At 42.4% G+C, this 27,432-nt stretch overlaps 3 protein-coding genes across 6 annotated transcripts; 2 read left to right on the forward strand and 1 right to left on the reverse strand.

Moving 5' to 3' along the window:
- Window positions 1–737: 737 nt before the first annotated feature.
- Window positions 738–4,951, reverse strand: slc35e3 (solute carrier family 35 member E3). 2 transcript variants are annotated; one of them, XM_046379585.1, is made up of 8 exons: window positions 4,719–4,951; window positions 3,071–3,530; window positions 2,860–2,970; window positions 2,666–2,725; window positions 2,421–2,519; window positions 2,072–2,154; window positions 1,808–1,892; window positions 738–1,699 (listed from the first exon to the last, which is right to left on the reverse strand). In XM_046379585.1, the coding sequence occupies exons 2-8, from the start codon at window positions 3,461–3,463 to the stop codon at window positions 1,598–1,600; spliced, it is 933 nt and encodes a 310-aa protein (XP_046235541.1). In that variant the 5' UTR covers window positions 3,464–3,530; window positions 4,719–4,951; the 3' UTR covers window positions 738–1,597. The 2 variants fall into 2 exon arrangements, with proteins under 2 accessions (XP_046235541.1, XP_046235542.1); XM_046379586.1 differs by having other exon boundaries at window positions 4,803–4,949.
- A 286-nt stretch (window positions 4,952–5,237) lies between these two features.
- On the forward strand, window positions 5,238–13,836 carry nup107 (nucleoporin 107). The gene is made up of 27 exons (XM_046379580.1): window positions 5,238–5,388; window positions 6,186–6,268; window positions 6,451–6,546; window positions 6,648–6,742; window positions 6,860–6,995; window positions 7,088–7,191; window positions 7,448–7,563; window positions 7,638–7,686; window positions 8,341–8,412; window positions 8,687–8,775; window positions 8,853–8,928; window positions 9,036–9,149; window positions 9,507–9,597; window positions 9,775–9,854; window positions 9,976–10,035; window positions 10,325–10,470; window positions 10,579–10,627; window positions 10,719–10,788; window positions 10,948–11,063; window positions 11,207–11,396; window positions 11,481–11,587; window positions 11,751–11,853; window positions 12,063–12,220; window positions 12,580–12,705; window positions 12,830–12,943; window positions 13,196–13,363; window positions 13,616–13,836. Exons 1-27 carry the CDS (start codon window positions 5,381–5,383, stop codon window positions 13,721–13,723), a joined length of 2,724 nt encoding a protein of 907 aa, XP_046235536.1. The 5' UTR covers window positions 5,238–5,380; the 3' UTR covers window positions 13,724–13,836.
- Window positions 13,837–14,416: 580 nt separating this feature from the next.
- mdm2 (MDM2 proto-oncogene) lies at window positions 14,417–23,260 on the forward strand. 3 transcript variants are annotated; one of them, XM_046379581.1, is made up of 13 exons: window positions 14,417–14,573; window positions 16,668–16,696; window positions 18,082–18,152; window positions 18,240–18,314; window positions 18,427–18,560; window positions 18,693–18,742; window positions 19,294–19,352; window positions 19,624–19,714; window positions 19,805–19,995; window positions 20,079–20,204; window positions 20,795–20,866; window positions 20,950–21,127; window positions 21,239–23,260. In XM_046379581.1, exons 3-13 carry the CDS (start codon window positions 18,099–18,101, stop codon window positions 21,718–21,720), a joined length of 1,512 nt encoding a protein of 503 aa, XP_046235537.1. In that variant the 5' UTR covers window positions 14,417–14,573; window positions 16,668–16,696; window positions 18,082–18,098; the 3' UTR covers window positions 21,721–23,260. The 3 variants fall into 3 exon arrangements, with proteins under 3 accessions (XP_046235537.1, XP_046235538.1, XP_046235539.1); XM_046379582.1 differs by having other exon boundaries at window positions 18,085–18,152; XM_046379583.1 differs by lacking the exon at window positions 14,417–14,573 and adding an exon at window positions 15,692–15,816.
- Window positions 23,261–27,432: the final 4,172 nt, after the last annotated feature.

The following is a 27,432-nucleotide window of genomic DNA, read 5'->3' on the forward strand; positions in this document are numbered from 1 at the left end:
CTGGTAAATCAAAACTGAACCCATGTAACGTAACCAAAATTCCAAACAGTTAACCAAACTGGACCTTCAGTGCAAACACAACAAAGTCTTTGTGAGGTTGTCATAAAGCAGCTCTCAGATTTTCCTTCTCGGGAGACTACAGACATTTTTAAACGCACCCTGTCCAACTCATTCATTCACCTGAAATCCCACAGCGCCCCTTCCTGTGCGTGTGTGTGAACAAGGGTTGCTGTTGTAGCTTTATTGACACAGTGTGGATGATACATACACACACACACACAGTGTTACTGAAAGCTCAGCTCAGTCACAGGAAAGCTACACAGAAGAGCTGTTCACAGGAAAACGACTTGTTAGGTCCAGTTATAATAAATGAAAACCTCGTTCATGACAAGTACTGCGGCAGGTTTACTGACTCGTGATGGTTACGGTTTGACTCATTCAGCATCTTTTCTTCAAACTGACTGAGGCCCAAAGATGCGAAACTCTCCAATGTTTCACCCAGGCTCCACCTCAAGCAGCTACAACAGTAAAATGCTTTCTCGTGTATTACTTTTATACTTACACTGGATTTTGTTGATCTTACTAAACGTACCTTTCCTTAAGATTTTGAATACACAAACTGTTTTTAAGTTAATTTATCGTTACTTGAGGACGTGAACTTGTCTTCCATCGCTGCATGTCTGTATTCATGGAGACTGTCTACAACCTGTTGGTCAGCAGAGAAACAATCCAAACTGTAAAGTCACTAAATCATGTTTTTATTCAACAGACTACATGTCCGACACAATGCAGTGAAACGAAGAGCGAAGGCTGCAAACCATGTGAGCGCACGTTTGAATATCTTAATCCGACCGTTCAGACTTCGCTGGCTTCTGTCATTAAACATCGCTGAGGAAGCATTAGATTGGAGTTTCATTCAGCAGTAAAGCGAATGGCTGTAGTTTGTATATTTTAAACAAAAACAATGGGTCGCACCACCTCCTGGAGGTATGCTCCTAAAATGGTCTCTGGAAGGAAAAATAAAACAGATGTAGGATGTTGGTGATCGTGATAACAATCCTGATCACACAATTCTCTCAAAAACAAAGAAAAAATAAAGATAAAGGTTAGGAATACTGAATGAAAAGTGAAATGCTGTACCCTTTAACACTCAACAATTAAATCATTTAAATCAATAGAAAAAAAGAGACCAATGACGAGAAAAAAATTAAACCAGGAAAAAAAAAAAAAAATCGACCAGTCTATCAGTCTATCCTGTATTAGCTTCTGATTGGCAATGTAAGTCAGGCAGAAAAGTGTAAGAAATACTGGTTGGGAAGTGTTGAAATGATCTTGTAAGTTTGTTTAATTTTCTTTTCAGCAGCTGAATAAGTCCAGTCCAAAGTCCGTCTGTGTGATGAGCTTCAGTTTCCCTTAAAAACATAAACATCAGCGAGCAGTTTGTGTCGACACATCAGAAACATTTAATCCTTCTTTACTCTCCTACAAAAATACTCATGAAATAAAAAATTTATATAAAAAAAGAGGTCTCTCCTCCAGTCACACTGTGGGCAGCCAATGGCAAGCATCTGTACAGTTGATTGACAGGTCAGTTAGCCTACGGCCTTTGAGCCAAGCGACTCTTCCCCTCCTCCTGTTCCATTAGCTTGAAGTGAGTGTAAGACAAGATGCCTGCCAGAGTGCAGAGGATCCCCAACGCCTGCATGGGAGACGGGAGAGAGTAAGACAGGTAGAGAACATTTGGAAAAAATGATTGCAGGACATGAACCAGAAGGTCACTGGTTTGAATCAGGACAGTAAGACTCACCTGGTTGAGTGACAGTGGGTCATGGAAGAGCAGGTAACCTCCAACCAGGGTGATGCAGAATTTAAAATGACCAAACATGTTGTAGCTGTGAACTAGAGTCAGGAGAACAACACGAAATCCATCAAACACCTGGAGACCTCCAGGAACCCACAATAAGTTTACCTTACAGAGTCATAAACACAACCCCCCACTGAGGTCTAGAACCCCTGAAACCCTCTGCAGACCACCAGAGGCTTTGTTTGGCCCCCGTGTCTCCAAGGATACGTGACAGCGGAGGTGTTTCCAATGATCCAGTAGATGGAGAGGTTGACCAGGAACGCCACCACACCTGAAAACAGCACTGTCACCTAGGAAACCAGAGGACCACACTGTTACCCCAGCAACAACCAGCTGTTCCTAAGTTCATACTTAACTTATTTATTAAACAATGTGATGGTTCTTTTGCTGCCACTGACTTCCTCATTTACGCCTCTGAATGCTTTCTGGTCGGATGCTGCATGTGTTACTTAGCAACCAATTCACACATTACTCGAAGCTTAACTGGCAGAGCTGGTACGCAGTGTGTTAAGTGTGTGTTTTCTCTGTGTTCTGCATGTGTGATGCGAAGTCTCACCAGAGCCGGAAGAGACCAGGGTCCAAATATTCCTCCGTCTCCAGTCAGTGGCTCAAACAGAGGGACAACGCAGAGCAGGAAGCCCGACGACAGAGGAGCCTGACAGGACGGTCACCGTGTTAATGTTGCTGTCATCAAGTCACACTACACATTCATTTAACAAGCTACTAAATACAGTCACAGGATTAATGTTTAGGAGAGACTCTGAGAATAAAGTGACCCTTGGACCCTTGAAGCCACAATACCTGATAGTACAGAAGCTGCATAGAGTTCACCTGAAGCTCATGTTGTTTAGCCCCCACCCACTGGGACAGAGAGACAGACAGGCAGAGAGACAGGAAGACAGAGAGAGAGATTTATTTGAATTACTGTCAACTTCACATAAAACTACTTTGTATCTCTTGTCTCTGAGATACTTAAGTTTGGTATCTTTACTCACCACTTGGTAAAGCGACGTCACCAGAACACCAAGCGTTGCAAACACGGTCCCCAGCAGGTTGAACCGCACATCATAGTACGAGTTCAGTATCACCCCTAATGTTATGGGCACCTGGAGAGACAGACAGGCAGCAGCTCAAAACCTCCTGTAGCTAACCACAATGTCTTCAACGTTCAAGTGATGCGACGAGGATTACTCAGAGCTTCCTGACCAGCGTCAGTTTTATCTTGGTGGAGAAGGTCTTCTTGTAGTAGGTGGTCTGGATGAGGATGATGACGGGTGTGGTCATGGCTTTAGCCAGCTGGTACGTTCCTATTGAGTTGTTCTGCAGGGAAAGATTGGTGAAGGCCACGAAGCCACAGAAGCTCAGAGCCAACCACACAATCCTGCGAACCGGGAGGCTTTTTGGTGCAAAGATGTCCATTTTCTGGCATACGTAGAGTCCCAGCCAGGTGACCACAAAGTGAACGAGGGTCAGTGTCATGTTTGGGAAGCCATAGTGCACGTAGATCCACTTGTTGATGAAGACAATGCAGATGGAGGACAGCAGGTTGACCAGCAGGCCGGCGACGATGCGCCCCTTGGCTGAAAAACTAAACAGCATCTCGGCAACGACTCTGGAAGTTTCCGCACTTAGTTTACTCCAGGAGAGCTTTGTTTAACTGTTCACACTGCAAAAACAGAGAAAGTGAAGGTTAGAAAGTCTAAGTCTAGTCAGAATATCGTGTCAATAACATGACGAATCTGAAATCATTTTACAGTAGCTTTCTGTAAGAACATTAGTGCAAAAACACTCATTTTCTGTGTTTAACACACCAGGTGTTTATAAGTAAAAGCCTGCAAGTCCTGCATCCAAACTTTAATTTGAGTACATCAAAACATAGTGAAGGTACCACGAGTGAAAGTGTTCAAAATGCAGCCGAATTGTGTCAGTGTCATCTTATCATTATTATTATTATAAAATATTGTTTCAACACTACTTATGGTGCTTCACTGTGGAAGCAACACATTCATGTTACAGCTGGTGGATGATAAGCTAAAATTAACTATTTTATATCCAAGTTATCGATGAAAAGTTGCCGAGTACATCTACTCAAGCAGGCTTACTGTACTACAGTGCAAAATTGTACTTCTGTTTTAAGATAACATAATCCAATCTTGATCCTCAAAGTGGAAATTTCAGATGATTTATGAAATTTAATGACACTTTATACTTGCACTTCACTGTACTTCCAACATAAATGCACTTTTTACTCAAAGATATTTACAGCTTTATTTCCAAGTGCAACTTTTGGTTTTACATACAGAACAGATCAATTTATAAAATGAGATCCTTTATTACAAACTAAACTATCCATCAGCACTTGGTATTGGAGTCACTTCCTCCAGCTGTAACTTAAAACTTAAAGCTAAACATAAAGCTAAAATTACCACTAAAATGTAGTAAAGTAGCACTAAGTAATCTTGCATAAAATAATAATCTTCAAGTGAAGTACAAGTTCTTGAAACTGATACTACCTTGCAGTACTTGAGTAAATACTTACTTATTTACTTTCTACCAGTCTGTTAATAGATTTAAAAGAACATTTTTCGATGTGAAACAGCTGACGGTAAAATAACTGTTTTTTCAAATGAAGTTCGGCGTGATGCTCTGACTTCAACATGAAGCTCCTGCCATAGAGATACAGAACTAACGCAGGTTAAAACATTAACAGCTGAAATAGTTTCATGATAGTCTGAACTCAATCAGTTCGTTTTACTCAGACGACACTAGTTAACTGCCTGTCTGTCGCTCTGTCTGTCTGTCTGTCTGTCTGTCTGTTTGCCTCTCATTCTGCCACGCACTAAGTAAAGTTTACCTGGGGTCTCCATCTTTCCATCTGTCTCCCTGCTTCTTCCCCTCCACCCGTGTCCCTTCGACCAAACGAACACCGTCGAGTTACCGGGCTCTGCCTGCGTCTTGCCACGGCAGCCGGAGCGCCAGTCTCGGCCTCAGCAGTGAGGAATCCCCGCTACTGTCGTGGAGGATTTTTCCTCCCTGCTGTCCTGCTGAATGAAGCCGTGATTCCTGATGAACTGCCGTGTTCCTGTTTCCTCTGTGTTTTATACCGTCTGACGTGTGTGTGTTGAGCAATAGCGGCCGCCAGCGGGCTGGAGGACAGAGCAGAGCAGAGATCATCGAATAACAGATGACACACTCCACACAGAAAAGACTAAGACTATATACAAATACAGGGCGTGGCATTTGAATGTTTAAAACATTTTTACTGTTGATATTGTGAGTAAACTTTGCTAGTAATACAGGCCTTACTTTACTACACTGTACTACTGCTAATTCACCGCTGGCACAGGCCTCTGTGGACTAAATCTTCCAGACGAGTGCAATCTATTAACGCTGAACTATGGGAGGCAGTAATGTGCTGCGTGCCACCCAGTCTGCCGGAAATTTAAAAGAAGAAGAAGACACACGAAGAAGACTCTTGTTCAGCCTCGTGAAGCGGGAATTGACAACTCTGCTGCTATGGACTGGTAAAATACATTTCAGAATCTTTAAAACCATTCACGCCTCCACATTTCCAGGCCTGTGTGTGAACCGTTAGCTTGTTGCGACAGGTTACTTTACTGTGCTCGCTGTGGGGAACGATGCTAACACTGTTAACGGTGCCATTAGTAACCAGCGCTGAAGCTAACCGGCTAAGTCCTGGTTTGTGTACTGTTGACATGCTTAACCCGAGCTGCTAAAAACATCGTTCAGTCAGTAATTGGAGCTAACAAGAGTAGGCGGTAGTTAATGACTGACTAAAGGTAATATGAGTGCTTTCGCCGCCAAATAATAATAATAATAATAATAATAATAACAACAACAGTTAGCTTGCAGAACTGCTTGGCAAGTAGAACTTAGAAAGTTCTGTCTTGACTTAAATTAGCCTATATATGTCTCAGTACAGCTTTTCAGAAACTATGCTCTAATCAGTGAAGTAGGTATTAATGTCCTGGTAGTTAGTACTCGGGAGTAAATGGTTAACTAGTTGGTTATGTTAATAATTGTGTCAAAGACAGCGCACATGAACTTTAAGGATCCCATAAATACAGTCAGCATCAAGTGCCAAAAGTTGGCATTGAGGGTTTGGTTTTGTTCTTCTTTACATATTATTAAATGAGACGTTTCCTTATTTAGATATTAATTGTACCAAATTTAGACAGAATTACTGTCTTCTGCAATGTGAGGTGTTCTCTCCAGAATGAAGCGCCGGGGATTCGTGGGAAGGAGCAACATTTGTTGTGTATCCCTGCACAAACATGTACATATTGATCCTGTGTTCCAGGGGTCAGAGCGAGCTGCCTTCTCCGGTGGTTCGGGACGACGAGGTGACCATCGCCGCCCGCAGGAGGAGGAAGAAGGTGGCCTGTATCCTTCCGTGTTAAACTGAATATTTTGGACTATTTGTGGGATTAAATAAGTTATTTGAAGACATCACTCGTTGATGGAAATAATTGTTAGCTGTATTCCTGGAGTAAATAACGAATACGGTATTCATTAAAATATATCCCAGTGGTCAGTACTGTTGTTTTTCTGACTGTTGGTCTCAGTCCCATCACCCGGTGGTGGCAGCCCCATCATTTCCACGGTAACACCAGCCCGCTCTCTGCTGAGGAACACGCCTGCTTCACTGTACAGACAGGCTGGTAGGACACACACACAGAAATCCTGATTCAGAGCAGAAAAGCTCCATGTTTTAATAAATCCACACTCTCATCTCATGTCTTTCTCTCTCTCTCTCTCTCAGTAACTCCCAGGGCTCCAGATGTTTCTGCCATTTTGGGTCCAGGAGGCCGAACGCCTCGATACACACACACACCCAGAAATGCTGTCAGCAGTCTGGTGAGGCACAAACACACACTCTCATTAGACCTCATGCAAGAACAATTTTGTTGTAATATCTTAAACTTAACTTAACTTAACTTAACTCCAAAATGATAATGCGTGTTGTGTGTGTAGAATTTGGACGACAGCGACTGGACTAACAGCATGTACGCCTCCCCTGTCTCGGGACTGGAGAACACCAGCTTCTTCACAGAAGACATCACAAACCTCAGCTCAGCACTGCTAAAGGAGGACGACCCAGGCGAGGCCGGTGGGTGAAACAAACGCACCAACGCAGGTTCTGACTCTGTGGCATTAGCATAAATTGCTCCTGTTAACGATGTGTGTTTTTTATCTTTTCAGCGGCTGCCAGTCTTTTCCCAGAGTTCCTCGGTGCCTTTCTGAAACACTCTTCTTCTGCGGTGTTTGAGCTGCTTGAGGATTATCAGACACTCTGCCAGGACAAGGTAGTGTGTGCGTAAACTCAGCAGTTCAGTTTAGACTGTCTTCCTTTTAGCTCAGTTTGTTGAGGTTGTAATTACGAGCTGGACTGTTTCTTAAACGGGAGCAGTAACTTCCTGCAGTCTTTGTTTGGTCTCGTACTCGTGTCAGCTCACCTGGCTCTGTCCAAATCTCAACAATAAACCCACCAGCACCTCTGAAACTGACTGATGAACTAACTGCTTGGTTTAGTTACTCACCTTCTCCATCATTATCTTTAAGGTGGACGTGCTGCAGTCTGTGGTCCTCAGAGCGGGTCAGAACAGTAAAGCAGCAGGAGTCCGTTGGCTGCTGCAGCAGGAGAACTGCGCCTGGAGACTCATCACCTCCCTGTACAGGTAGCTGTCTGACCCAAGGAGCACCTGTCTGTCTGTGCACTTCCCTCTGACTGATTGCCTGTCTGTTTCTGCAGGGATCGGGTCCAGCTGGCGATGGAAGACGACATCATGACAGACATGGTTGTGAGTGAGACTTTAAAAAGACCATAAAAAAAGACTTTATGAAGGCCATTTAAACATGCAAACTCTTAAAGCCACAGTATTTTTTTGGCCACTTGGGGTTAATTGGTTAGCAAGCAGTTGCTAATTACACACACATGGCAGTTCAGAGCAACCTGATGAATTTTTTTCAAAAAACATAGAAGAATTAGACCAAAGTTATTCTCCAAGGGCGGTATAATAAAATAATATATAATCTACAGTCTGTAACATTAATTCAATAGGAGCAGAGAAAAGAAGAAACTCACTGCCCTTTTCTCAAAACAAATATCATAATTTGTTTACCACATATGGTCTGCTAGTGCTGTTAGAAACCTTTTGTGTGTGCTTCGATGCACACAAATACACAATAAACAAATATTCCTCATCAAGCCCATATCATACGGTTATTCGGCCAGTTTTTCTCAAATTGAATAATAGTTGAGCAACATAAGAAAAAAAAGATTCTCCGGCTTGACTCCACACACTGAAGTACATGTGAGCTCCTGTAATAAAGTACATCGTCACCTGAAGTGATGTCAGTACAGACAGACACTCAACCACTAGCTTTCAGCGTCGCTCCTGAATACACTGGCATGAGTCTGGAGGTGCTAAAGATAAAGTTGTGTTTGTGTGTAGGTTCCCAGTGAGAGCGAGAAGGTTGTGGTGGAGCAGCTTTTCCAGCGGGATGCTGTCATTCGACAGAGTCAGGTAACAAACACTTGCATGCACCACTTTGTTCATAAATCAGAAGGTCCCAGAGCTCAGTGCGAGTGCTGTTCTATTTTGGCTCTGTTGACAACCACAAGAAAAGCTCTGCCTGAGTGCGACTCTCAGACTATCAATGCTCACGGCAGAACATGAGCGCTAAACAGAGGATTCAATGCAGAAAATGTTTTTCTGCATGAGGACACAACGTGATGTTGAACAAAGTTTGTTTTTGCCGTCGCTGCTCATCGTTGACTGCTTGTTTTCTGTGTTGCAGCTGGTTGTTGATTGGCTGGAGAGCATCGCCAAAGATCAGATTGGAGATTTTTCTGATAACATAGAATACTATGCCAAAAATGTCTGCTGGTGAGTTCCCATCTGTCTGCCTGTTTTTACATCTCAAGTACACACTGGTGTGTACTAAGATCATCTGTGTGTCCCAGGGAGAACACCCTCCACGCACTGAAGCTGAGGAGGAAGAGCGGCACTGCCTTCACTGTCCCTCTGGTCACTGAGCTGGTGAGTCCTGTTGCCACGACAGCAAACATTTCCTCATCCCCCGTGCTTCTAAATACATAGATGAGCTGTGTGTGTGTGTGTGTGTGTGTGTGTGTGTGTGTGTTCAGGACCCAGACGCTCCCCTCCGGCAGCAGCGCCCCCTGGCTGACCTGGACAGAGAGGATGACGCCCGACTGCTGAAGAACCTGTTCACCCTGATCAGAGCAGGGATGACTGATGAGGTACAAAGACGGATTTGGGTTCATACTGTATTTAAAGGGCCAGTATACGTAAATAAAAAATGTACCACTTAATTTTTAGTGTTGTCAAGCCCTGCGAGTAGTTTTAACTTCTGTCCCTGGGATTTGGGCCTCCATACAAATTAAGGTTTCCAGATGTGCAGCAGACAGAAATAACAACTCTAAGAGCAACAATAGAAGGACTTATCACTTAAAAGGACAGGTTCACAATTTGTCAAGACTTTCTTGAAACAATTGTCAGGTGGTCAACTGGGGATGCACGATATATGTATCAGATCAATAAATTATCAGACTTATGATTGGTCACATGATGCACTTCTACACTGTGTGTGTGTGTAGGCTCAGAGGCTGTGTAAGCGCTGTGGTCAGGCTTGGAGAGCAGCAACACTGGAAGGCTGGAAACTCTACCATGATCCCAACATGACCTCAGGTAACCTTTGACCCTGGTGTGACCTGTGTCCTGAGCACAGTTTAAAGGTGATGGTGGTTCTGTGTGTTCACTGGAGCACAGTGAATATTCTATGTAACTGAACGAACACGAAGCCCCACTCATCACCTTCACTCTTTCTCTCCACATGATGGCGCTGTGTTTCTCCTCCCTCTGCAGGCAGCATAGAGCTGCAGCCCGTCGAAGGAAACCCTCAGAGAGGAATCTGGAAGGCCTGTTGCTGGAGAATGGCGGAGGAGGTACGACAATCGCAGCATTAACTACTGAGGCTCCAGCCCCCGCAATCACTACATAACCTCTTCAAAATAAAAAAACCCTTCTTTGATATGTTTTGTTGTTAACCTGCTGTGTGTGTTTCAGGAGCAGTTAAACAGATACGAGAGGGCCATCTACGCCAGTCTGAGCGGAAACCTCAAACCGGTAATACACATAATACAGTTTTTATCGCTGTGTCTGTCATATTGGTGTGTACGCGATTCTGTTGGTAATCAGATGACAGGACAGATTTGTCCATCTTAGTCTAATCCGCTTATAACATTTAGAGCTGCAAGTAAAAGTTGTTTTTATCATCAGTTCATTCATTATTTGCTTGATTAATCTATCACTTGTTTTGTCAGTTGAGTGCAGTGAAAAATGTCCAGTGTGACAGTGGATTGGTCTATAGAGATCCGTATGATGGGTGACAATAAAGTGTGTGTGTGTGTGTCAGCTCCTGGCAGTGTGTGAATCATGGGAGGACTGCGTGTGGGCACACTTCAGAGTGATGGTGGACTCGCTGGTTGAAAAGGAACTGGTTTCATCAGGAATGGGCCACCAGGAAGTGGAGACACTTCCACGAGAATACCTGGAGGCCAAGTATGACACTCATTCAGTCACTCACTCACTCACTCACTCACTCACTCAGTCACTCACTCAATCAGTCGCACACATTCACACTTATCGCCTGTCTCTCTCTCTCCCCAGCTGGACCATGGAGAAGGTGTTTGAGGAGCTTCAAGCCTCTGAGTCAAAGGTGAAAACACAATAACTTAATGTGATTGTTAAATATCAAAGTCACATGATGGAAGCCATTTTAAAACCAGTTTCTTTCTGCGTGTGTGTAGAGGGTGCTGGAGGAGACCAGAGAGCATTACCACATCATCCAGAAGTTTGTCATCCTGGGAGACCTGGATGGTGAGACCCTCCCCTCCCCTCTGACCCCTGCAGAGGAGAAACCTGGAAATAAGAAAAAACAGAATCACTTTACTTATCATTAATACTGTTTTAACCTGTGCTTGAAAGTTAAAATGTAAGACTATGCTGCTCCTAAACCTTCACCTCTATCGCGCTCAGGTCTGCTAGAGGAGTTTTCTGATTGGCTGACAGCATCTAAGCCCCTCCCCTCCCACCTGCTGCGTTTCATGACTCACCTTCTGCTGTTTTTCCGCTCTCTGGGTTTGGCGCTGAAGGTAAAGTAAACAATTTAGTAAAAGTCATTGCATTGGGTAACATATTATGGTATTTAAACTTTGATAGAAGAATTAGACATAAAAATAATATTGTTTTCAGACTGACCTGTTTTTCTCTCCCCCTCTCCTTCCCTCTCTCTAAGGAGGAGGTGTGTGTGGATGTGCTGAAGGCCTACATCTCCCTTCTGATCCGGGATCAGCAGACCGACCTCGTGGCGAGCTACGTCAGCCAGCTACCTGCCGGGCTCGCCACTGCTCAGTACGCCGCTTTCCTGGAGACTGTCGCCCAGCCAGAGCTCCGCCCTCGCTGCCTGCAGCTCGCCACTGACTCCGGTGAGTCGGGAAACGTAACGCTCTGAGGATAGCAAACATGATGACTAAGACCAGACTGAACAAGACTAAACTGTGTTTGTGCAGGTCTGGATGTTGCTGCGATAACCAAACTGGTGGTGGAGACTGTGAGAGAGAAAGATGAAACTGAGTTTTCACACCACAACCAGACGCTGGAGACCGGAACTACAAAGGTTAAATCAAATAAAATTAATTTAATAAAAATCTGACTAATCACGACTTTTGTGAAAAGACAGAGAATGTAAACTAATCAGGCATCAGGATTAGCGACATCATTTGTTAGTTTGTTGTTTTAGTAGAAGTGGGTGGAGTCACTGTGATGCTGTGCTCTGATAGGAGGACCTGAAGAAGATTGATGTTATTGACTGGCTGCTGTTTGACCCCGCCCATCGATCCGAGTGCCTGAAGCAGTCCAACGCCATCATGAGGAAGTTTCTGGGTATGCTTTGTTTGTTACACAGCTGTGCAGTTAACACAACAGTGTTGTCTTAAACCCTCCCTACATGAAGGTTATTAGTCAGAATAAGCCAACGGACGTCTTCGTACGCCACATGGTCGTTTGCAGGCTGTAGCAGCCTGTCTGGAGTTACTGAGAGCGAGGAACCATGATGCATTGCGTCTGACTGCCTGCCTGTCTTTCTCCTTCAGCCCTGCAGAAACACGATGCAGCCAAGGCTGTGTTTTCCAAAGTTCCAGAGGATTCAATGAGGGAGATTTACTGCCAGTGGGCTGCGGTTGGTCAGACCACAGCACCTGCTGAGGATGAGAACGCCATCAGAGAACACCTGTGCATCAGAGCCTACCTGGTCTGTCATCTGTTTTAGTGCTTTCTTTTGTCCCCAGTACAGTAATTTAACAGCCAGATGTAATCTTTACCATGATCACCATCTCGGTTTAGGATGTGAGGGTGATAACGTTTGCTAATTTGCACAAAAAAATAAACATTTTCATTTAAACTATAAAAATATCATAAAAATATAATAAAAATACCACTGCTGGCAGAGTAAAGTCCTCACGAGTTCCTACAGGTTGAGGTTACAGGTCGTTAAGCTCCTATAGAGTTAACAGAATATTACTTTCACTGACGCTGCATCAGGACTTCAGTCTGTTCCGCAGGAATCAATAAGGATTATTGGTCTGATTATGTCTTCTAATGATGTCACAGGAAGCCCATGAGGCGTTCACTGAGTGGTTCAGCCACAGCAGCTCTGCCCCACAGAAGCCAGCACCTGCCCCAGAGGCCAAATTCACAGAGAGAGTAGCCAATGAGATGAGAGAAAAGGAGTACCAGGTAGCAACTCACAGACACACACCACCAGTACCACATTAAGTGTTTGCTTTTCACTTAGTTGTTTCACGTCTCATTTTGTGTGTGTGTGTGTGTGTGTGTGTGTGTGTGTGTGTGTGTGTGTCAGACCGCCCTGGCTGCCTGGTCGTGCCGTCTGGACGTTCTCACTGAAGACGTGAAAGAAAGAATCTACAACGTGCTGCTGTTTGTAGATGGAGGATGGATGATCGACAACAGACAGGTAACTGACATGAACAAAACATTTAGACGCATTTTCACAACAGATAACTGAGGAGTTTCTGAGGAATTAAAGAACTGAAGCCTTGTTTTGCACAAAGGAACCAGGAGCTGAATTTAGTTCTGGTACGATGGCTCCAGGTGCTAAAAATGCATTAAATGCTCATTAGAATTAGATTCATTCAAAAAATCAATTCAAAGTCATTAGTCTGACTGACTTGATTGGAAATGATTGGTGGATTGGTTATGTTTTCAGGATTCAGAGCAGGATTCAGAGCGCAGCCACCAGATGGCGGCGTTGCGCTCTCTGTGTCTGCCTCGCCTCAGCTTCCTGCTGCTCAGCGTGCTGCAGAACTCCTCCAGACACCAGGAGGCGCTGCGACTTGCTGACATCATCTCGTCTGACCAGCACCGCCTCTACCAGGTAACTAAAGCTGGGCAGACACTGTGCTGTTGATTTTGTACATTGTGTTAACTCGCACACCACATGTTTGAATCTGACCTGCCAGAAATCCGAAATTAAAGAAAGCAAAAATGACGCATCCACCAGGAATTCAGTACGATTATAAAATTAATTGTGGGAGATTGATTCATTGACTGAAACCGACCTTCAGATTCTTGAGTTTTTATTGCCCTTTTCATTTTTATCTCTGTCCGTTTCTGTCCACACATTCAGGTGTTCTCCAAAGAGGAGCTGAGGAGGTTTCTGCAGAAGTTGCGGGAGTCGTCGCTCTCCCTGTTGGATCGAGGACTTGACCCACTGGGCTACGAGTTACAGCCATAAACACTTAATGAAAATACACACACGCATGCACACACAGAGGACAGTGTTTAAATCATTGTTGACTTTTTGGATTGTGTTAATGTTTTTTTTGCAAAATAAAACTGTTTCCTGTACTGGTTTACTGAAAACTTTATTTGAAGCGGGTCCCTGAAACAATACTGTGACTGCTATCAACTACGTGATCACATTCTGCTTCAGAATGCCAGTAAACTGCACCATTTTCGTTTTGTGGCTTCCATCCAGTTAAATAGTAAAAATGATACAGTTGTGAGCTGGATATCAGTAAACTGATCCCATATCATGTGCAATAAAATATGAGGGCATAGCCAAAGTCTCAACAGAAAATTATGTTTTTAAGAGAAACTTGAACATATATACATTATATTATACAGAGACTGTATTGTTAAAGTGTATAATACAATAAGATAAAAATATTTTACACTGTTTTCAGTTATTTTTGTTCATTTTGATAGAATTTAAACCCTGAATTTGGTCAGATTAAGATATTAACAAGTGTTTTATCCTTGTAAAAACAGGCAGCAACGTCCTCATTAGTAAAGAATGGTTTAAAATCGTTATTTATGTTTAGTAAGTTGTAAGTAAATTTCGTGTAGTTAAGGCTTAAAGTTATCTACCTAAGGGATTTTTTTTAAATAAAGGGGGTTTTTTTACAAGTTAGCCTGAGCTCTAAATGCAGTGACACTGTAAGACCGGCAGGGGCGCCACATGGTTCAGTGTTTGTAGGAGCGAATGAACAGTAAACAGATAAACTACTAGTAGTTCAACTGTCAGGTAACCTGGCGGATAAACTCTGTTTACGGAAATTATTTAATCGAAAATCGCCGAAAAGGTGAGTAAATTGTGGTTACATGTTACTGCGTCAGGGCTTAGTGGTGTTATAGTAGTAGTATTACAACTTAGCAGGCGGTTAGCGGCGTGCTAGTAGGCCGCGGAGCCTCGTGTTTTCTTGGCTAACGAGAAGCAGACCGAGGTGCAGCGAAGCGGGAGCGGTTCGCCCGTTGGTCTGCCATTTACGAAGTAACAGTAAACCAAAAGTGGTGAACACGAGTCAGACCAAAGTTTGAAAAACTCCATTACTGTTACAAGTTTCACTCATGGTGTTGTGTTTTTGGAGTCTTGTACAGTAACCTAGCTTAACTGTTTTACCTTAGTGTACGGTTAGCTCGGCTAAATGTTTGTAACGTTTAATTCAAATTTCCTTGCTAACTTATAGCTGTTGTGACACAGCCTCTTTTACGTTATATTTGAGTTGATTACGAAATTAGACGATAAAGTGAATTCTTCATTAATTAGACTTCAGTGAAGCTAGAAGTTAACATTTGTTTTTAGCCTGCTAGCTAACATACAGATAGTAAAGAGTATGTTATTTACTGTTTCCTTTTAGACAGAGATTGTTTATTTTGCGTGCTCATTCCCGTTGTATTATCCCACTGCATTATCATGGGTGTGAAATACTAAGTTAAATAATAATAACAGGTTTTCAAAATATAAGCGAAGTGCAGCAAACGCATCATTGGGTCCACGGATTATCGCTTCAGTGTGAGAGCGAAATGAATGTTTATCCGCTGTAAAACAAGTTTCTCTGTTTGTTTACGTCCGTCAGTCTGTCGGCTGTTTCAACTGAATTTCAGGTCATTAGTTGTCCGTTACGTACGTTAGGGGGTAGTTAATGTATCCCAACGCGGTGATAGAGTTAAGTCTGCCTTCCTCTGGTCGTTTGGTGAAGTGCAAAGTGAGGCAGGCGGGGAGAGCAGAGCGGGACAAGTCCGGGCATATTTTCACGGCACGTGTGTCGGTGTCGTAATGGTAACCGTTCAGCGGCAGACTGGCGGGCGGTGTTTGTTAGCTGGACACGAACGAGTCATGTTTTCTGCAGAGTCATTCAGATCTTTGCCCAGACACATTCACAGTGGAGGACCAAAGCAAAACAATGACAAACCAGGCTAACCAGCTGGGGTTAATTTGCTCTGAGCAGTTTGTGCGCGCTGATCCTTAAAACAAGCGTGTCTCGTTGCTGTATTACTGCGGATGAGATGAGAAGAAAATCGATTTTCATTTTTCATCACAATATGGTTCGTTTGATTCCTCAGTCTCGTTATTATTCGTGTTCATCAATTTTAATCTTTTTTTTAATTATTTTTCCTGATCTTTGATCCTGCTGTCATGTCAGGTGACCCCCCTCGTGTTGGGTCATGACCTCCACAGTCAGCATATTCTGCCCTGTTCCTGATCTCAGTTCAGTCAGTCTGTCACCTGATGTTTGTAGTTTAAAGGGTGCCTTGTAGTGTCCCACAGCCGCAGAATATTATTATAATAATTGATATTATTACTATTGGTATTATTTTAAATGTTTAACTGATTGTTTGGTCAAGAGCTCAAAGTGACATCTTCAGACTTTTTGTTTTGTCCGTCTGTTTTCAGGCAGCCTTTTAGAAAAGAAAACAAAATTAAAAAGATATGAAGTATGTTTTTGGGTGGGACTAAATTTAATTTGATGTGAATAAATTATACTTGGTTGGAGCCCCCCCAATCCCATTTCTCCATTTACTGTCACTCCTGCTGTGGAGACGTACTCTGACCAGGCAAGTCTCACATCTTTGGCTTAGCCCTGGTTGGCCCTGGTTATCGCTGGTTAGTGTGGTTGTCTAATTTTAATAGGGATGAGTCATCCTGGACTAGTCCTGGCATGTCTACACAGAGTGTGTGATTAAATCAGCTGGTACAGTCAGTTCCAAGTTGAACATAGGACATACTCCTGCTGACTCAGACTTGACTGTCTCTGCTAGGCCCTGATAGGTCCCAGCTAGACTAGACCAGGCCATTTAGACTGGTCTAGTCCTGACATGTCTGAGCAGGTCTATAAGAGGCTGCATCTTTCCTCTGCCTCACTCTGACTGCACTTTATCTGCTTTTTCTTGCACAGGACAAACTGCTGATACTCTGTATATACCGGTAAGACTTCCATTTATATCCAAAAGTACTGTGATACTGTGCTGATGACGAATAACTGCATTCTAGCATTAATAACAAATTAGCTGTTTAAATTAACTGCTAACTTTTTGTGGGGAGTAACTGAAGCTAATGAATGATGTGTGGTCATTTCGTACTGTTCTGCTGTAAGATGGTGATTCCAAGAAAATGAAATTAAAACTGACAAAATTAATGCTTCAGGGTTTAGTTTTACATGTTTTTTCAGGGGAATACCAGTGGAGCACAGTGTGTGAAATTCTCATTTTATATGATTTTGTCTGCATTTGGGATCATTTTTGTAATTAATCATATGGCCAGAAATGTGTGTGTTTGAGGAGCAGGTCCAGTGTTTGTTCTTTAATTTAAACGATGGAGATGGGAGTTTAAATAGGTTAAATAGGTTCACTGAATGTAGTTAAAATTAATGCATTCTAGCAGTCCTGCAGTCAGTCAGCAGTTTGTGGTGCTGTTGACTTGTATTGTGTCAAGCTGACAGGTGTTTCTGTTACATTGTCCACACCCATTTATATTTATATTGGCAGGCTCTTAGTATAACACAGCACCACAAACTGCAGAACTACATGACTGTAAAGTTAAAGGAATGAGTCCTGATGTGCTGATTGTGAAAGTGGATGTTGGTGAGCAGACTGCAGTCAGCCCACACTGTAATAGGAGACAAGTCACCTCTGAATTAGACGTAACTATATATGTAATTGTATCACATTTCAGTCTGTTAATCAACATTAAAATTGATTAGGATCACTGAATGTTAATTAGGGTCGTGGTCATTTTGGCCTGTAGTTATTTGCACAAGTTGAAAGGTAAACCTAATGAGATTTAATCAAGGATTAAAGAGTGATTTGATTAAATCCTTTTGAACTCCATCCCTGTATGCCTTGTCTCATATAGAGTTTAAAACGTTAATTGAACTGCAGCCATAAGTGGAAACTACGGGAAGGTGACTTGTTGAGTTTGTGGAGTCAGTTGAATTAAAGTTGCCATAACCAGCATTTTAAATGTTAATCTTAAATGCCTGAATTGTGTAATAATATATATATATTTTAATCTATTTATGCTAACACAGTAATGTCAGTTACACAACTTCTTTCCAGTCTTACAAAAGTCTTTAAAACTCAATGAAATTCAGTGTCCTCCAAAAATTCCTTCTGTTCAAATTCAGACTTTCAAAGACTTCTTGCAGCACTGGTGTAGACTGGTGTTAAGAGAAGTCTTTTATTTTTGTTCATTTTGGTTTCATAAAGTTAGTTAATAAAGATAATCCGCCATCATAGTGTTCTTCTTCAGGCTTCTTCATAAATTGTAGTTGATTTATTAAAGTCCAAATTCACTGATGAGCTGTTTGTTAGCAGGAACCGCCAGCCTCATGATGTCAGCCGACAGGGAGCTCAGCACAGACGCCTCTGACGACAACAAACTTGTGAGTGCAGACCCGTCACTGTCTTCTTCACTGGCCGAAGGCTGATTCCTGTTGGGCTTAAAGTTTTCGTTGTTTGTGTGTGTTCAGGTCAGACCAAAGGTGGAGTTCCATAGTTTACTGCAGCATGCAGGGGCCACCAAAGATGTTTTCACTATGAAGGAGGTACAGCACGTCTGTGTGTCTTTAATTCATTCAGCCGTCGTGTAGCATGATGGGGTGTCAGAAGCTGACTGGTTGTTGCTCCCATGATGCATCTGCCATGTTCTTCCTGCAGGTGATGTTCTACCTGGGTCAGTACATCATTCAGAAGCAGCTGTACGACCAGAAGCAGCAGCACATCGTCCACTGCTCCCAGGATGCATTGGGGCGGGTGCTGGGAGTCGACAGCTTTTCTGTCAAAGAGCCGAGGTGAGATTTAGATTTGCTGTTTGCTGACGGTTTCTGTCTGTGAAGCATCTCGTGTACTTGGAACATAAAGAGCAAACCGAAAACCTTGAAGTTGTTTCTCAGTGAGGTAACTAAGTTATGTTTGTGTTTCAGAATTCTTTTTGCGATGATCACCAAGAACCTGGTGGCAGTGAATAACCAAGGTAGGTCCGCTCTTCTTTCTTGGGCTGAATCCAATCGTCCAGACTTCACCACACGCTCGCAGACTGACAGTCTCGTTCCTGAGAAGTCTGTCTGCGGTGCGGAAAGACGGATCTGAGAAGTGAGTCGGAGAGTAATACTACAAACAGCAATGATGTTTATGTTCCGCATACACAGGATATGCATGGGCCTCGTAATTCACACAGGTGTGTTGTAATCCGCAGACTTAGATAGATGATGGTTGATTTTTGTTAAGCCAAGAAAAAATGGGACCACCTACAACGTGCGTCCTCCGTTGATGTTTTGCTGTGTGTATGTAATTATTGTAATTGAAGACAACAGACACAACTTTGCTATTTCTTGCATAAATAAACAACTCAGGAAAGCCCTTTGAGGATCAGAAACCTGCACAGACTCACAAACTGGACATTTGGATTCAGCTCTTCCCTCTCACGCGTTTCTCTTCCTTCTCTTTCTTCCATCTGCTTGTCCTCTTCTTGCCTGCTGCTCAGATTGAGACAAAACCAAACCTGAATTTGTGCCTCCGTTTCAGACTCGGCGCCAAGCTCGAGTGCACCACACAGTAACAGTCAGACAGACAGAGAGACAGAGGTAAGACACACAGCTGGGAACACTTGGTATTGCTCATCACACACAGTGATTGTTTTGAGTATGAGTCACTACTTGTAGGTTCACTTCATGACACATTTTAGAATTAAATGTCCTGTGAACAACAGAGGAGGCAACATGTTGGCTAAAGATTTTTAAAGGGAGTTTGATGATTTTTCTTCCTCTTTAAGAAGTGCACCAACAGTTTGAATGTTTTTATAAACAACATTGTTATGGACTGCTACAAAATGAAAGACTAAATTTCTGTCTTTAGGATGCAGACTCTGAAAGTCGCCCTTCATCTCCAGACAGGAGGATTAGGCGGAGGAGGAGGAGGAGGAGGAGCTGCAGGAGTAATGAGCCAGGTGAGTTCCTCCTCTGGAGGTGCTAGCACCTTGTTAAATCTCATCTACAAACCTGTGATGTTGTGACTTAAACTCACCTGATCTCCTCAGGACCGTCGCACAGCACTGAGAACGACGACGATGACGAGTCAGAAGAGGAAGAGGACGGAGAAGGAAGGAAGAGGAGGAGGTCTGACAGCTACTCCCTCACTTTTGATGACAGCCTGTCCTGGTGTGTGATTGGTGGACTGGGAAGTGGGCGGGACAGACACAGCAGCCAATCATCCAACTCACACAGCACGGTGAGGATCTCACACACACGCACACATTTTAAAGCGTTAATGTGTTGTATTGGTTTTCTAATGTGGACTGTGTGTGTGTTCAGTCTGGAACGTCAGAAGTCACGGTTGCGGCCTCAGACAGCGACAACTTCAGTGTTGAATTTGAGGTCGAGTCCATCGCGTCTGATGACTATAATGAAGACGATGCCTCTCTGTCTGCGGACGATCAGGTAAAAGAGAAGTCTGAGCTTCAGGTTTACTAAGTAAACTAAGTTGCTAAGTAAGCTAATGTTTACATCCCGCACAGTCATGAGGACGAGACTCGCGTGCACGAGTAGATGCACGTTTCCTTCTGCGTAGTGATACAGAAAGAAAAGAAAATAGTTCCTACATGATTATAGTATTTCATTTTTTAAATTGTAGTTCTCTGCAGTGTCAGCAGCACCCTGAGTCTGTGGAGGTTCAGTGTTGAAAAGACTCCAAGCAGCAGTATCTCCTAACAAGCGCTGTGTGTGAGTCACAGCCTGATGTGTCTTCTTCCTCTGGCCCACGGGGCTCCATTAAAAACACATCAGTCCTTCATCACCATGAACACTCTGTAGTTTATCCCCAGTCTCACACACACCATGCTGCTGCCACAACACACAAGTAGTGCATTGAATGTGGATTAATCTGCCGCTGTGTCCCAGACAAACCCGCCGTTACCTCCTGGTTGTTTGATGAAAAACTACGGCGAGCAGCTGTTTTAAGAAAATACTGAACCTATTTAAACACGACACCATGTATCTGTGAGCCTTCTTTAATGTCTGACTGCCTGCAGGTGTATGAGGTCACCATCTTCGAGACAGAGGATGAAGACTCTTTTGATGAAGATACTGAGATCACAGAAGCTGTGAGTTTACACACAAACACACATGAAACAAACACACGCACTTGTGTTGTGGGTCTGACTGATTGTGTGTTTTTCTCTCTCAGGATTACTGGCGGTGCACCAAGTGTGATGAGTTGAACCCCCCTCTTCCTAGAAACTGTCTCCGCTGCTGGACACTGCGCTGTGATTGGCTGCCAGAAGACATAACAAAGTCTGCCTCCTCGAGTCCTAAAGACCTGCCCACAAAGCCAAATGACCAATCAGCAGCCAAAGAAGCTCCAGGTAGTTTTCAGTGTTTGGGTCAGGGTTGCCTCATTGTCTTTGTCTTGTCTTCACTTCTGATTAGTAGCTTTACAGAAGCTGATGTTGATTGGTTGATTGTTTCTCTTGAAGGTTCTGATGTCGAGGAGAACGAAGGAGTTGACGTTCCAGATGGGAAGAGGGCGAAAACTCCCCCCTTGTCGCAGTGCCTGTTTGACTCCACTGCTTCTGAGTCCTCCTCAGCTCCCTACTCCCAGGATCTCTTCTCATCCTCCCAGCCTTCGTCCTCCTCCTCCTCCCAGCCTCCCTCCTCCTACTCCTCCTCCATTGACTCTCAGGAGCTCCTCCCGGCTTCGCCCACCGATCCTCCTCCTCCTCCTCCTGCGGTCCCCGAGCTGGAACGCAGCGTGTCGGCTGAGTGGCGTCTGCCGGAGTCGTGCCTGGACCCGTGTCTTATCTGTCAGTCCCGGCCGAAGAACGGCTGCATCGTCCACGGGCGGACAGGACACCTCATATCCTGCTACGTCTGCGCCAGGAAGCTGAAGAAAAGGAACAAGCTGTGTCCGGTCTGCAGGCTGCCCATCCAGTCGGTCATTCTCACCTACCTCAGCTGAGACACCCAGTCAGTCAGTCAGTCCGTCTGCCTGTACCTCCAGAACTCTTTCATACAGCAGATCCATGTGTGAAGAAGGCCTTCTTGGCTCGCCCTACAGATTTATCTCTGCTGAGACTCCACTTCACAGTTTAGGTTCCTTCTCGCCTCAGTAACCATAGACTTACATGGACTCAGTACCAAAATAACAGCTCATTTTCGTGTTTTACTCCTCTTCTGTCCGAGGGCACATGTCTGCACTTTGTCGTAGTCTCTCTATTCAGGAGCTGGTAAGACTGCCATTAGTCTTTATTTTTCTTGCTGACAAGACCAAACCAACAAACTTTTTCCCACATCCCTGCTGCTCCCTACTGAGGCAAATGACTCAGCCGGTTTTGTCTTTTATCGTCACAATGAAAATCAAACAGAGGAGCAACAGATGCTAAATGTTCAGCGTTTTGGTTTTAAAGATTACTGAAGCACAACACAAGGAAATTGTGCATTTGTTGGGGACTATTTTCAGTGATGGATTAGTCCACATTTGGCACACTAGTGAGTACATGTGACAGCAGGGCGGATGTGTTTTTATTGGAGCTCTGTGGGACACAGGACGAGACTGATTGACACACAGTTAGCAGATCCATTAATTGTTGGTTTCGGTCTTTTGGTTTGAGAATAAAAATGTAGAGTATCATTAGTCTTGTTCTTTAAACGACGATTCAACCTCAGCAGCATTGAATGATTTTTCATTTTCTTCGTCTGTCCTCAGCTGTCAGATGAGATGATGAGTTTTGTCTCAGTGTCCAACACGAGTGTAAGCAGCTCCATTTGTAAGTGAGCAAGAAGAAACTGATCTGCAGCCATATTCTCTTCTGAATTTGGGTGAAAATGTTGGATTGCTCCTTTAAACCCATCATCTGGTAACGCTGCATGTGTCCACACTTGATGTTATGGGTCAGTAATTTTCTGGAAAAATCTGCATTCACTTTTCAGAAATTGTTAATTTAAAAAGCTCAGCTGACCTGCTATTTAATAATTCAGTTAAATGAATAATTAACATACAAATTAAACAGTTTTTTTTTTATAATTACTATATAATGATTAGTCATGAAGTTCTTTCCAAGAGACTTTTCAGCAAATTATTAGGAAATTAAGGTCCCATGAAGTAAAGCCTTACTATTTATTTTACAAGCTGTTTCACATCCTTTCTGGAAATAAATCTATTATGTGCTCGTAATAATATTAAAATTGGAATCTGCTTCCATATTTAGAAACTTAATTTTCCATGTAGTTAATTTGTAAGCTTGAGTGTAACTGCATGATTTGTAATTAACACCAAATGTTCTTTCCAGGAAACTTTCTTGAAAATTAGCAGGAGATTACAGCCCATAACTCGAAGTGTTACCAACATCTTTAGTATTTATTTTTTATTTATGTGAGTGGAAACTTTTCTATGAGCTCTTTAAATAAGAAATATATATATATATAAATAAGAGATCTCTAATTTCTGATGTTTTCTGTTTGACTTTTGTGTGAATTGAATAAAGTTTAACTTCTGTTAACGTGAGTGTGTCACTTATTGAGACTAAGAAATTAAATTGTTATGTTGTGTTTCATTATCTTACATATCATAGGTTAAACTTCAGCCAAGATGGACATATTTGAGTTAATGTACTGATGGAAAGTGCTGACTCATGATAAGAGCTGTCATTGTGGAAGTCTGGTTTGGTCTTTCCCATTTCCTGCTATGGACAATACAGAAGTGCATATAAAGTTTATACACTTATTATCCTTACTACATTTTTAAAACAGTTTTGAAGTTGATGCCTTACTTTGAAACGGTGAGGAGGAAACTGTTCCGCCTCCTCAAACGTGCCTATACTGCCCCCCTCTGGAGAGAGAATGTTAATCCATTCAGTAGCTGACGAGACATTTCACTCTAAAACTAATCTATAAAAGTAAACTTTCAAACTTTAACTAGCAAGAAATTTGAGGATTTTATGTTGTTATTTTGAGTTGTAGATGCTATGGTGCCTTGTTCTGGGCAATTCATATTATTTCTGAATTAAATTAAAGTTGGAAATGTTAAAAATGACCATATTCTGGCTGACAATAACAAACCCGTTATTATTTTTTCTGTATTTGTTTACATTTTGAGAGAGTCGTGTCATTGAAAGTATGCTGAATTAGCTCTGAGCTGTTCCTGTTTGCAGTGCACTCATGATGTACAGGCAACCAACGCTTGTTTTGATGCAGAAGGAAACTTTAAAATGTGATGATTCTCAAGCATGTTTTCATCTTTTGTTTTCTAAGTGGATTTACGGATGCTTTTTTGTGAAAGACGCCTTCATTGTGTGTCACACCTGCTGTTTTCTGTAAAATCTACCTTCCTCCACCAATGGTTTGCCTTCTTTAACTTTAAATAAGTGACACATTTACATGTTTACTCTGTGCTGTCAGAGCACTTTGGGCTCAGGGTCAGCAGTAGAAGAGCAGAGCTCAGTTTGTTATGATTAAAGACAGAAATGAAGAAGAGACAGAAGGACGAAGGGAAAGAGAAGCAAACACAAGCCTGCAAATTACTGTTAAAACTGCTGCCGTCTAAAGGTGTAGTTCTCTCTTAAGAACACAGGGGGCAGTGTTGTCTCAGTCACCGCTACGTAATGTATTATTGACTGGCTGGTAATCAAATTTTAAAAGTATTGTCAAGATTTATTGAAGTTAAACTGATGTTGATCCTTCACGTTAACTTTAGATAGCAGTTTCCCCTAATAATACACACATTTTAATATACGAGTTTAATATAATATGAAAGTAAAAGCTGAAACAGAAATAATGTGAAACTGTAAATACTTACAAATTGCAATGGGGGTTTTGGTGAAACATGTTCACGTTTGTCCATGTTGAGTGGATGTTCTGCAGGGAAGAAAGAAAACAAATCAGTGTTAGTGTTTTAATAGTTAAAATAATTATGAGTACAGTGCAGAGAAACAGATCTGGTCAGTTTTAGTTTTTACCTTTCCACAGCTCTGAGCTTTGAGTGACCTTAAAACAATACAAAGAAATGATAATTATTCACAGCAAACAAATATTCATTAATGTTGTGCTTTGTTTCCCTCATGGAGTCGCCGGTGACATGTGTGAGCACAAAGCCTTGAATGATGACTTTCTATGAATCACAAACAGGAAGCTCCTCTGTGTGTCCTCGCCTCCAGCTGTCTGAGATCTGTCAGTGGGTTTGTCAGTTAAAGCTCTGTCAGGACTTCTTTTGATGCATGAGTAAATGAGGTTGTTGAATCAGTCAAAAATAAATCTGTTCATCTGAGAGATGTTAAAAATTGTACTTTTCAACTGTGGGCAGAGCTAAGCTAGCTGTTTCCTGCTGCTTCCAGTCTTTATGCTATGCTAAGCTAAGATAAGCTAAGCGCCCCAGCTCTATTCATTGATCCTAACTGTCAGCAAGAAATCAAAACACAATTTCCCCAAATTGAACAAAACTTTTAAATCAAATTTAACCCTGATTTAAACTTGAAGTGTAGGAATTTCAAGCATTGGAAAAAAAAAGGTAAAAACTGTACAAAAAAAACAAAAACTACAGATTCATAGGGACTAATTTCTCTGATGATTGAACAGAAAGTTTAAACTTAAACTTTGTTGGCGAGTGTAAAAGTATGAAAACACTCAGAAAGAAGTCATAATTGACCACATAATCTATAACGAGTCTGTAAGGTTTTTCATTTCAGTCAACTTAAATGTGTCCTGTAGAAGGTGAGCCCGAACTTCAAGCTACTGACAGGCTTAATAAATGACATGAAGCAGCAACTTGTGAAACAGAGTCGAACTCCTACTTCCTGTCTGTGATTGATTTGGTTTTCTACTCAACAACAACAACACCTACTGGACAACAGACACTGAGCTCTAGAAAATGTCTAGAAATGTTTTCTACCTCTGGATGAGTAGAATAATAATAAGTTCAATAATCGACTAGCATTTCTGCTGTTGCGAGGGGAGCAACGTTTAAACGACTGGTTGACTGCGACTGGTGACAACTGCGAGACATCATGAAAAAAGAAACAAAATGAGAGACAAAACAAAACATCTTTTGTATAAACATCTTTTATTGGATATTTGGACTTCCTAGATCTGGATTTTCTGCCCACTTCTCCACTTCCTCAGAAGAGTCACTGATTTGGGCTCCAGTCCAGACCAGTTGGCTCTGGTTACTGGTTGTGCTGTTTCTGTTGGTCTCAAAAAGTCTACACTCCATCCAGTCCATCCATACCATTTGTTTCCTACAGTGATGTTACAAGAATAAACAGTGGGAAAGTTGTTTCCCATACAAACTGTTGCACAATTGTATAAACACATTTAACCTTTGTGATGTTGGTAAAAACATCAGTACTGGTCGGCCATTTTCTGTATAACATTCAAAATCTCTAAAAAGTGGGAGATTTTTGTGCCTCATAAAACAAAAACACGCTTCAGTTTTACATCATTAAAACACACAGATCCTCAAATATCAGACAAATAAACCAGTAAAGGCTCAGTTCCCTGTGCTGACCTTTTGTCCAGTCATTTCACATGAACATCTTGCTGTACCTCTGAAAAGCACTCACTAAACATCACATACACAGGTCACATCCTATAGTTACTAAGCTGTGCTGGAACACGGGGAACATAGAGAACATAGCTGTGCGTGACTTAAACCAACACGTTTCACAGGATTTGTGCTAAAACAAATTTTCCACAATCCATCTAGTATGCTAAGTCAGTGGCTTGTAAATTAATCATCCACAACGCTGACAGATATTTCAGCATTTTCCCATCAAGATGAGTAGAGAACAATAAGTGTTTTATTTTTGCTTTTGTTTGTCTGTATTTTTTATGTTATTTAAGAATGCATTTATCGTCTGCATGAATGGCGAAGTATGTGGCAACAATCCTCCTTCTTGGGTTTCACATTCAGCAGTCCAAACCCAAAGTCTGTTCCCAGTCTCCTGGCCAGCCACCATAGCCATTCCCAGCTGTTCCACTAGCATCAGTAAGTGAAATCAGGTTCTCAAAGAGGAATTCAGTTTTCAACTGCCTGAAAAGCTAACGCGTTCCTGTAATTTTCCATCCATATCCAAAGATATCTATGGGTTTCTGCTACTGAAGTGGATAGTAAAAACAGGAGTCTTTAAGCTAAGCCACATTCCAGCTTTGCACTTGACAGAAAACTTGTTTCATAAACACGTTTAAGCCTTTCAGAATTACAAAGTCCTTTGTGATCAAACCCACTGAGTTATAGCAGCTAGCATCACAGAGGTTAGCTAGGAGAGGAGGCTCGACTCCAGGGTCAGGGTCGCATCAGCTATTCATAAATCCATGACTCTGTCTTTCCTAGGTAGTTTCAAACTACTGATTTACTTAATCTGGTTGTACCGTTAAAACTTAAAGAAAGTCTTAGTAAAGACACATTCCATATTAGTTCCTTTACTCTTCACTCCAAAGGTTGAGATGTTAACATGCTAACGTGTAGCTTTGTCAGTTGGTTCAGTTAACCACACAACAGTCACACCGAGCAGTCAGTGGACGTAAAAAGCTTGTAAGAACTAATCTGTATTGGAGTATTAGTTTGTGTGGTTTAAACTGAGTTGTGTAAATATCCACGTAGTAAACACTTTACATCAGAAAAGGCTAAGCTTGAACTGACAAACAGCTGGTGCAGAAGCTCCTGCCGTCTACTGACAGA

Source organism: Scatophagus argus, chromosome 22, assembly GCF_020382885.2.
Source record: "Scatophagus argus isolate fScaArg1 chromosome 22, fScaArg1.pri, whole genome shotgun sequence".
NCBI lineage: Eukaryota > Metazoa > Chordata > Actinopteri > Scatophagidae > Scatophagus > Scatophagus argus.

Coding starts and splice junctions, on each gene's coding strand:
- slc35e3 (XM_046379585.1), bottom strand. CDS start 3,463: ATGCTGTTTAGTTTTTCAGCCAAGGGGCGCATCGTCGCCGGCCTGCTG. Junction 2,971..3,070: donor CCAAGATAAAACTGACGCTG/GTCAGGAAGCTC, acceptor CTGTCTCTCCAG/GTGCCCATAACATTAGGGGT. Junction 1,700..1,807: donor ACCCACTGTCACTCAACCAG/GTGAGTCTTACT, acceptor TCTCCCATGCAG/GCGTTGGGGATCCTCTGCAC.
- mdm2 (XM_046379581.1), top strand. CDS start 18,099: ATGATGTCAGCCGACAGGGAGCTCAGCACAGACGCCTCTGACGACAAC. Junction 18,561..18,692: donor TTTTCTGTCAAAGAGCCGAG/GTGAGATTTAGA, acceptor TTTGTGTTTCAG/AATTCTTTTTGCGATGATCA. Junction 18,743..19,293: donor GGTGGCAGTGAATAACCAAG/GTAGGTCCGCTC, acceptor CCTCCGTTTCAG/ACTCGGCGCCAAGCTCGAGT.
- nup107 (XM_046379580.1), top strand. Junction 7,687..8,340: donor ACATCATGACAGACATGGTT/GTGAGTGAGACT, acceptor GTTTGTGTGTAG/GTTCCCAGTGAGAGCGAGAA. Junction 9,598..9,774: donor TGATCCCAACATGACCTCAG/GTAACCTTTGAC, acceptor CTCCCTCTGCAG/GCAGCATAGAGCTGCAGCCC.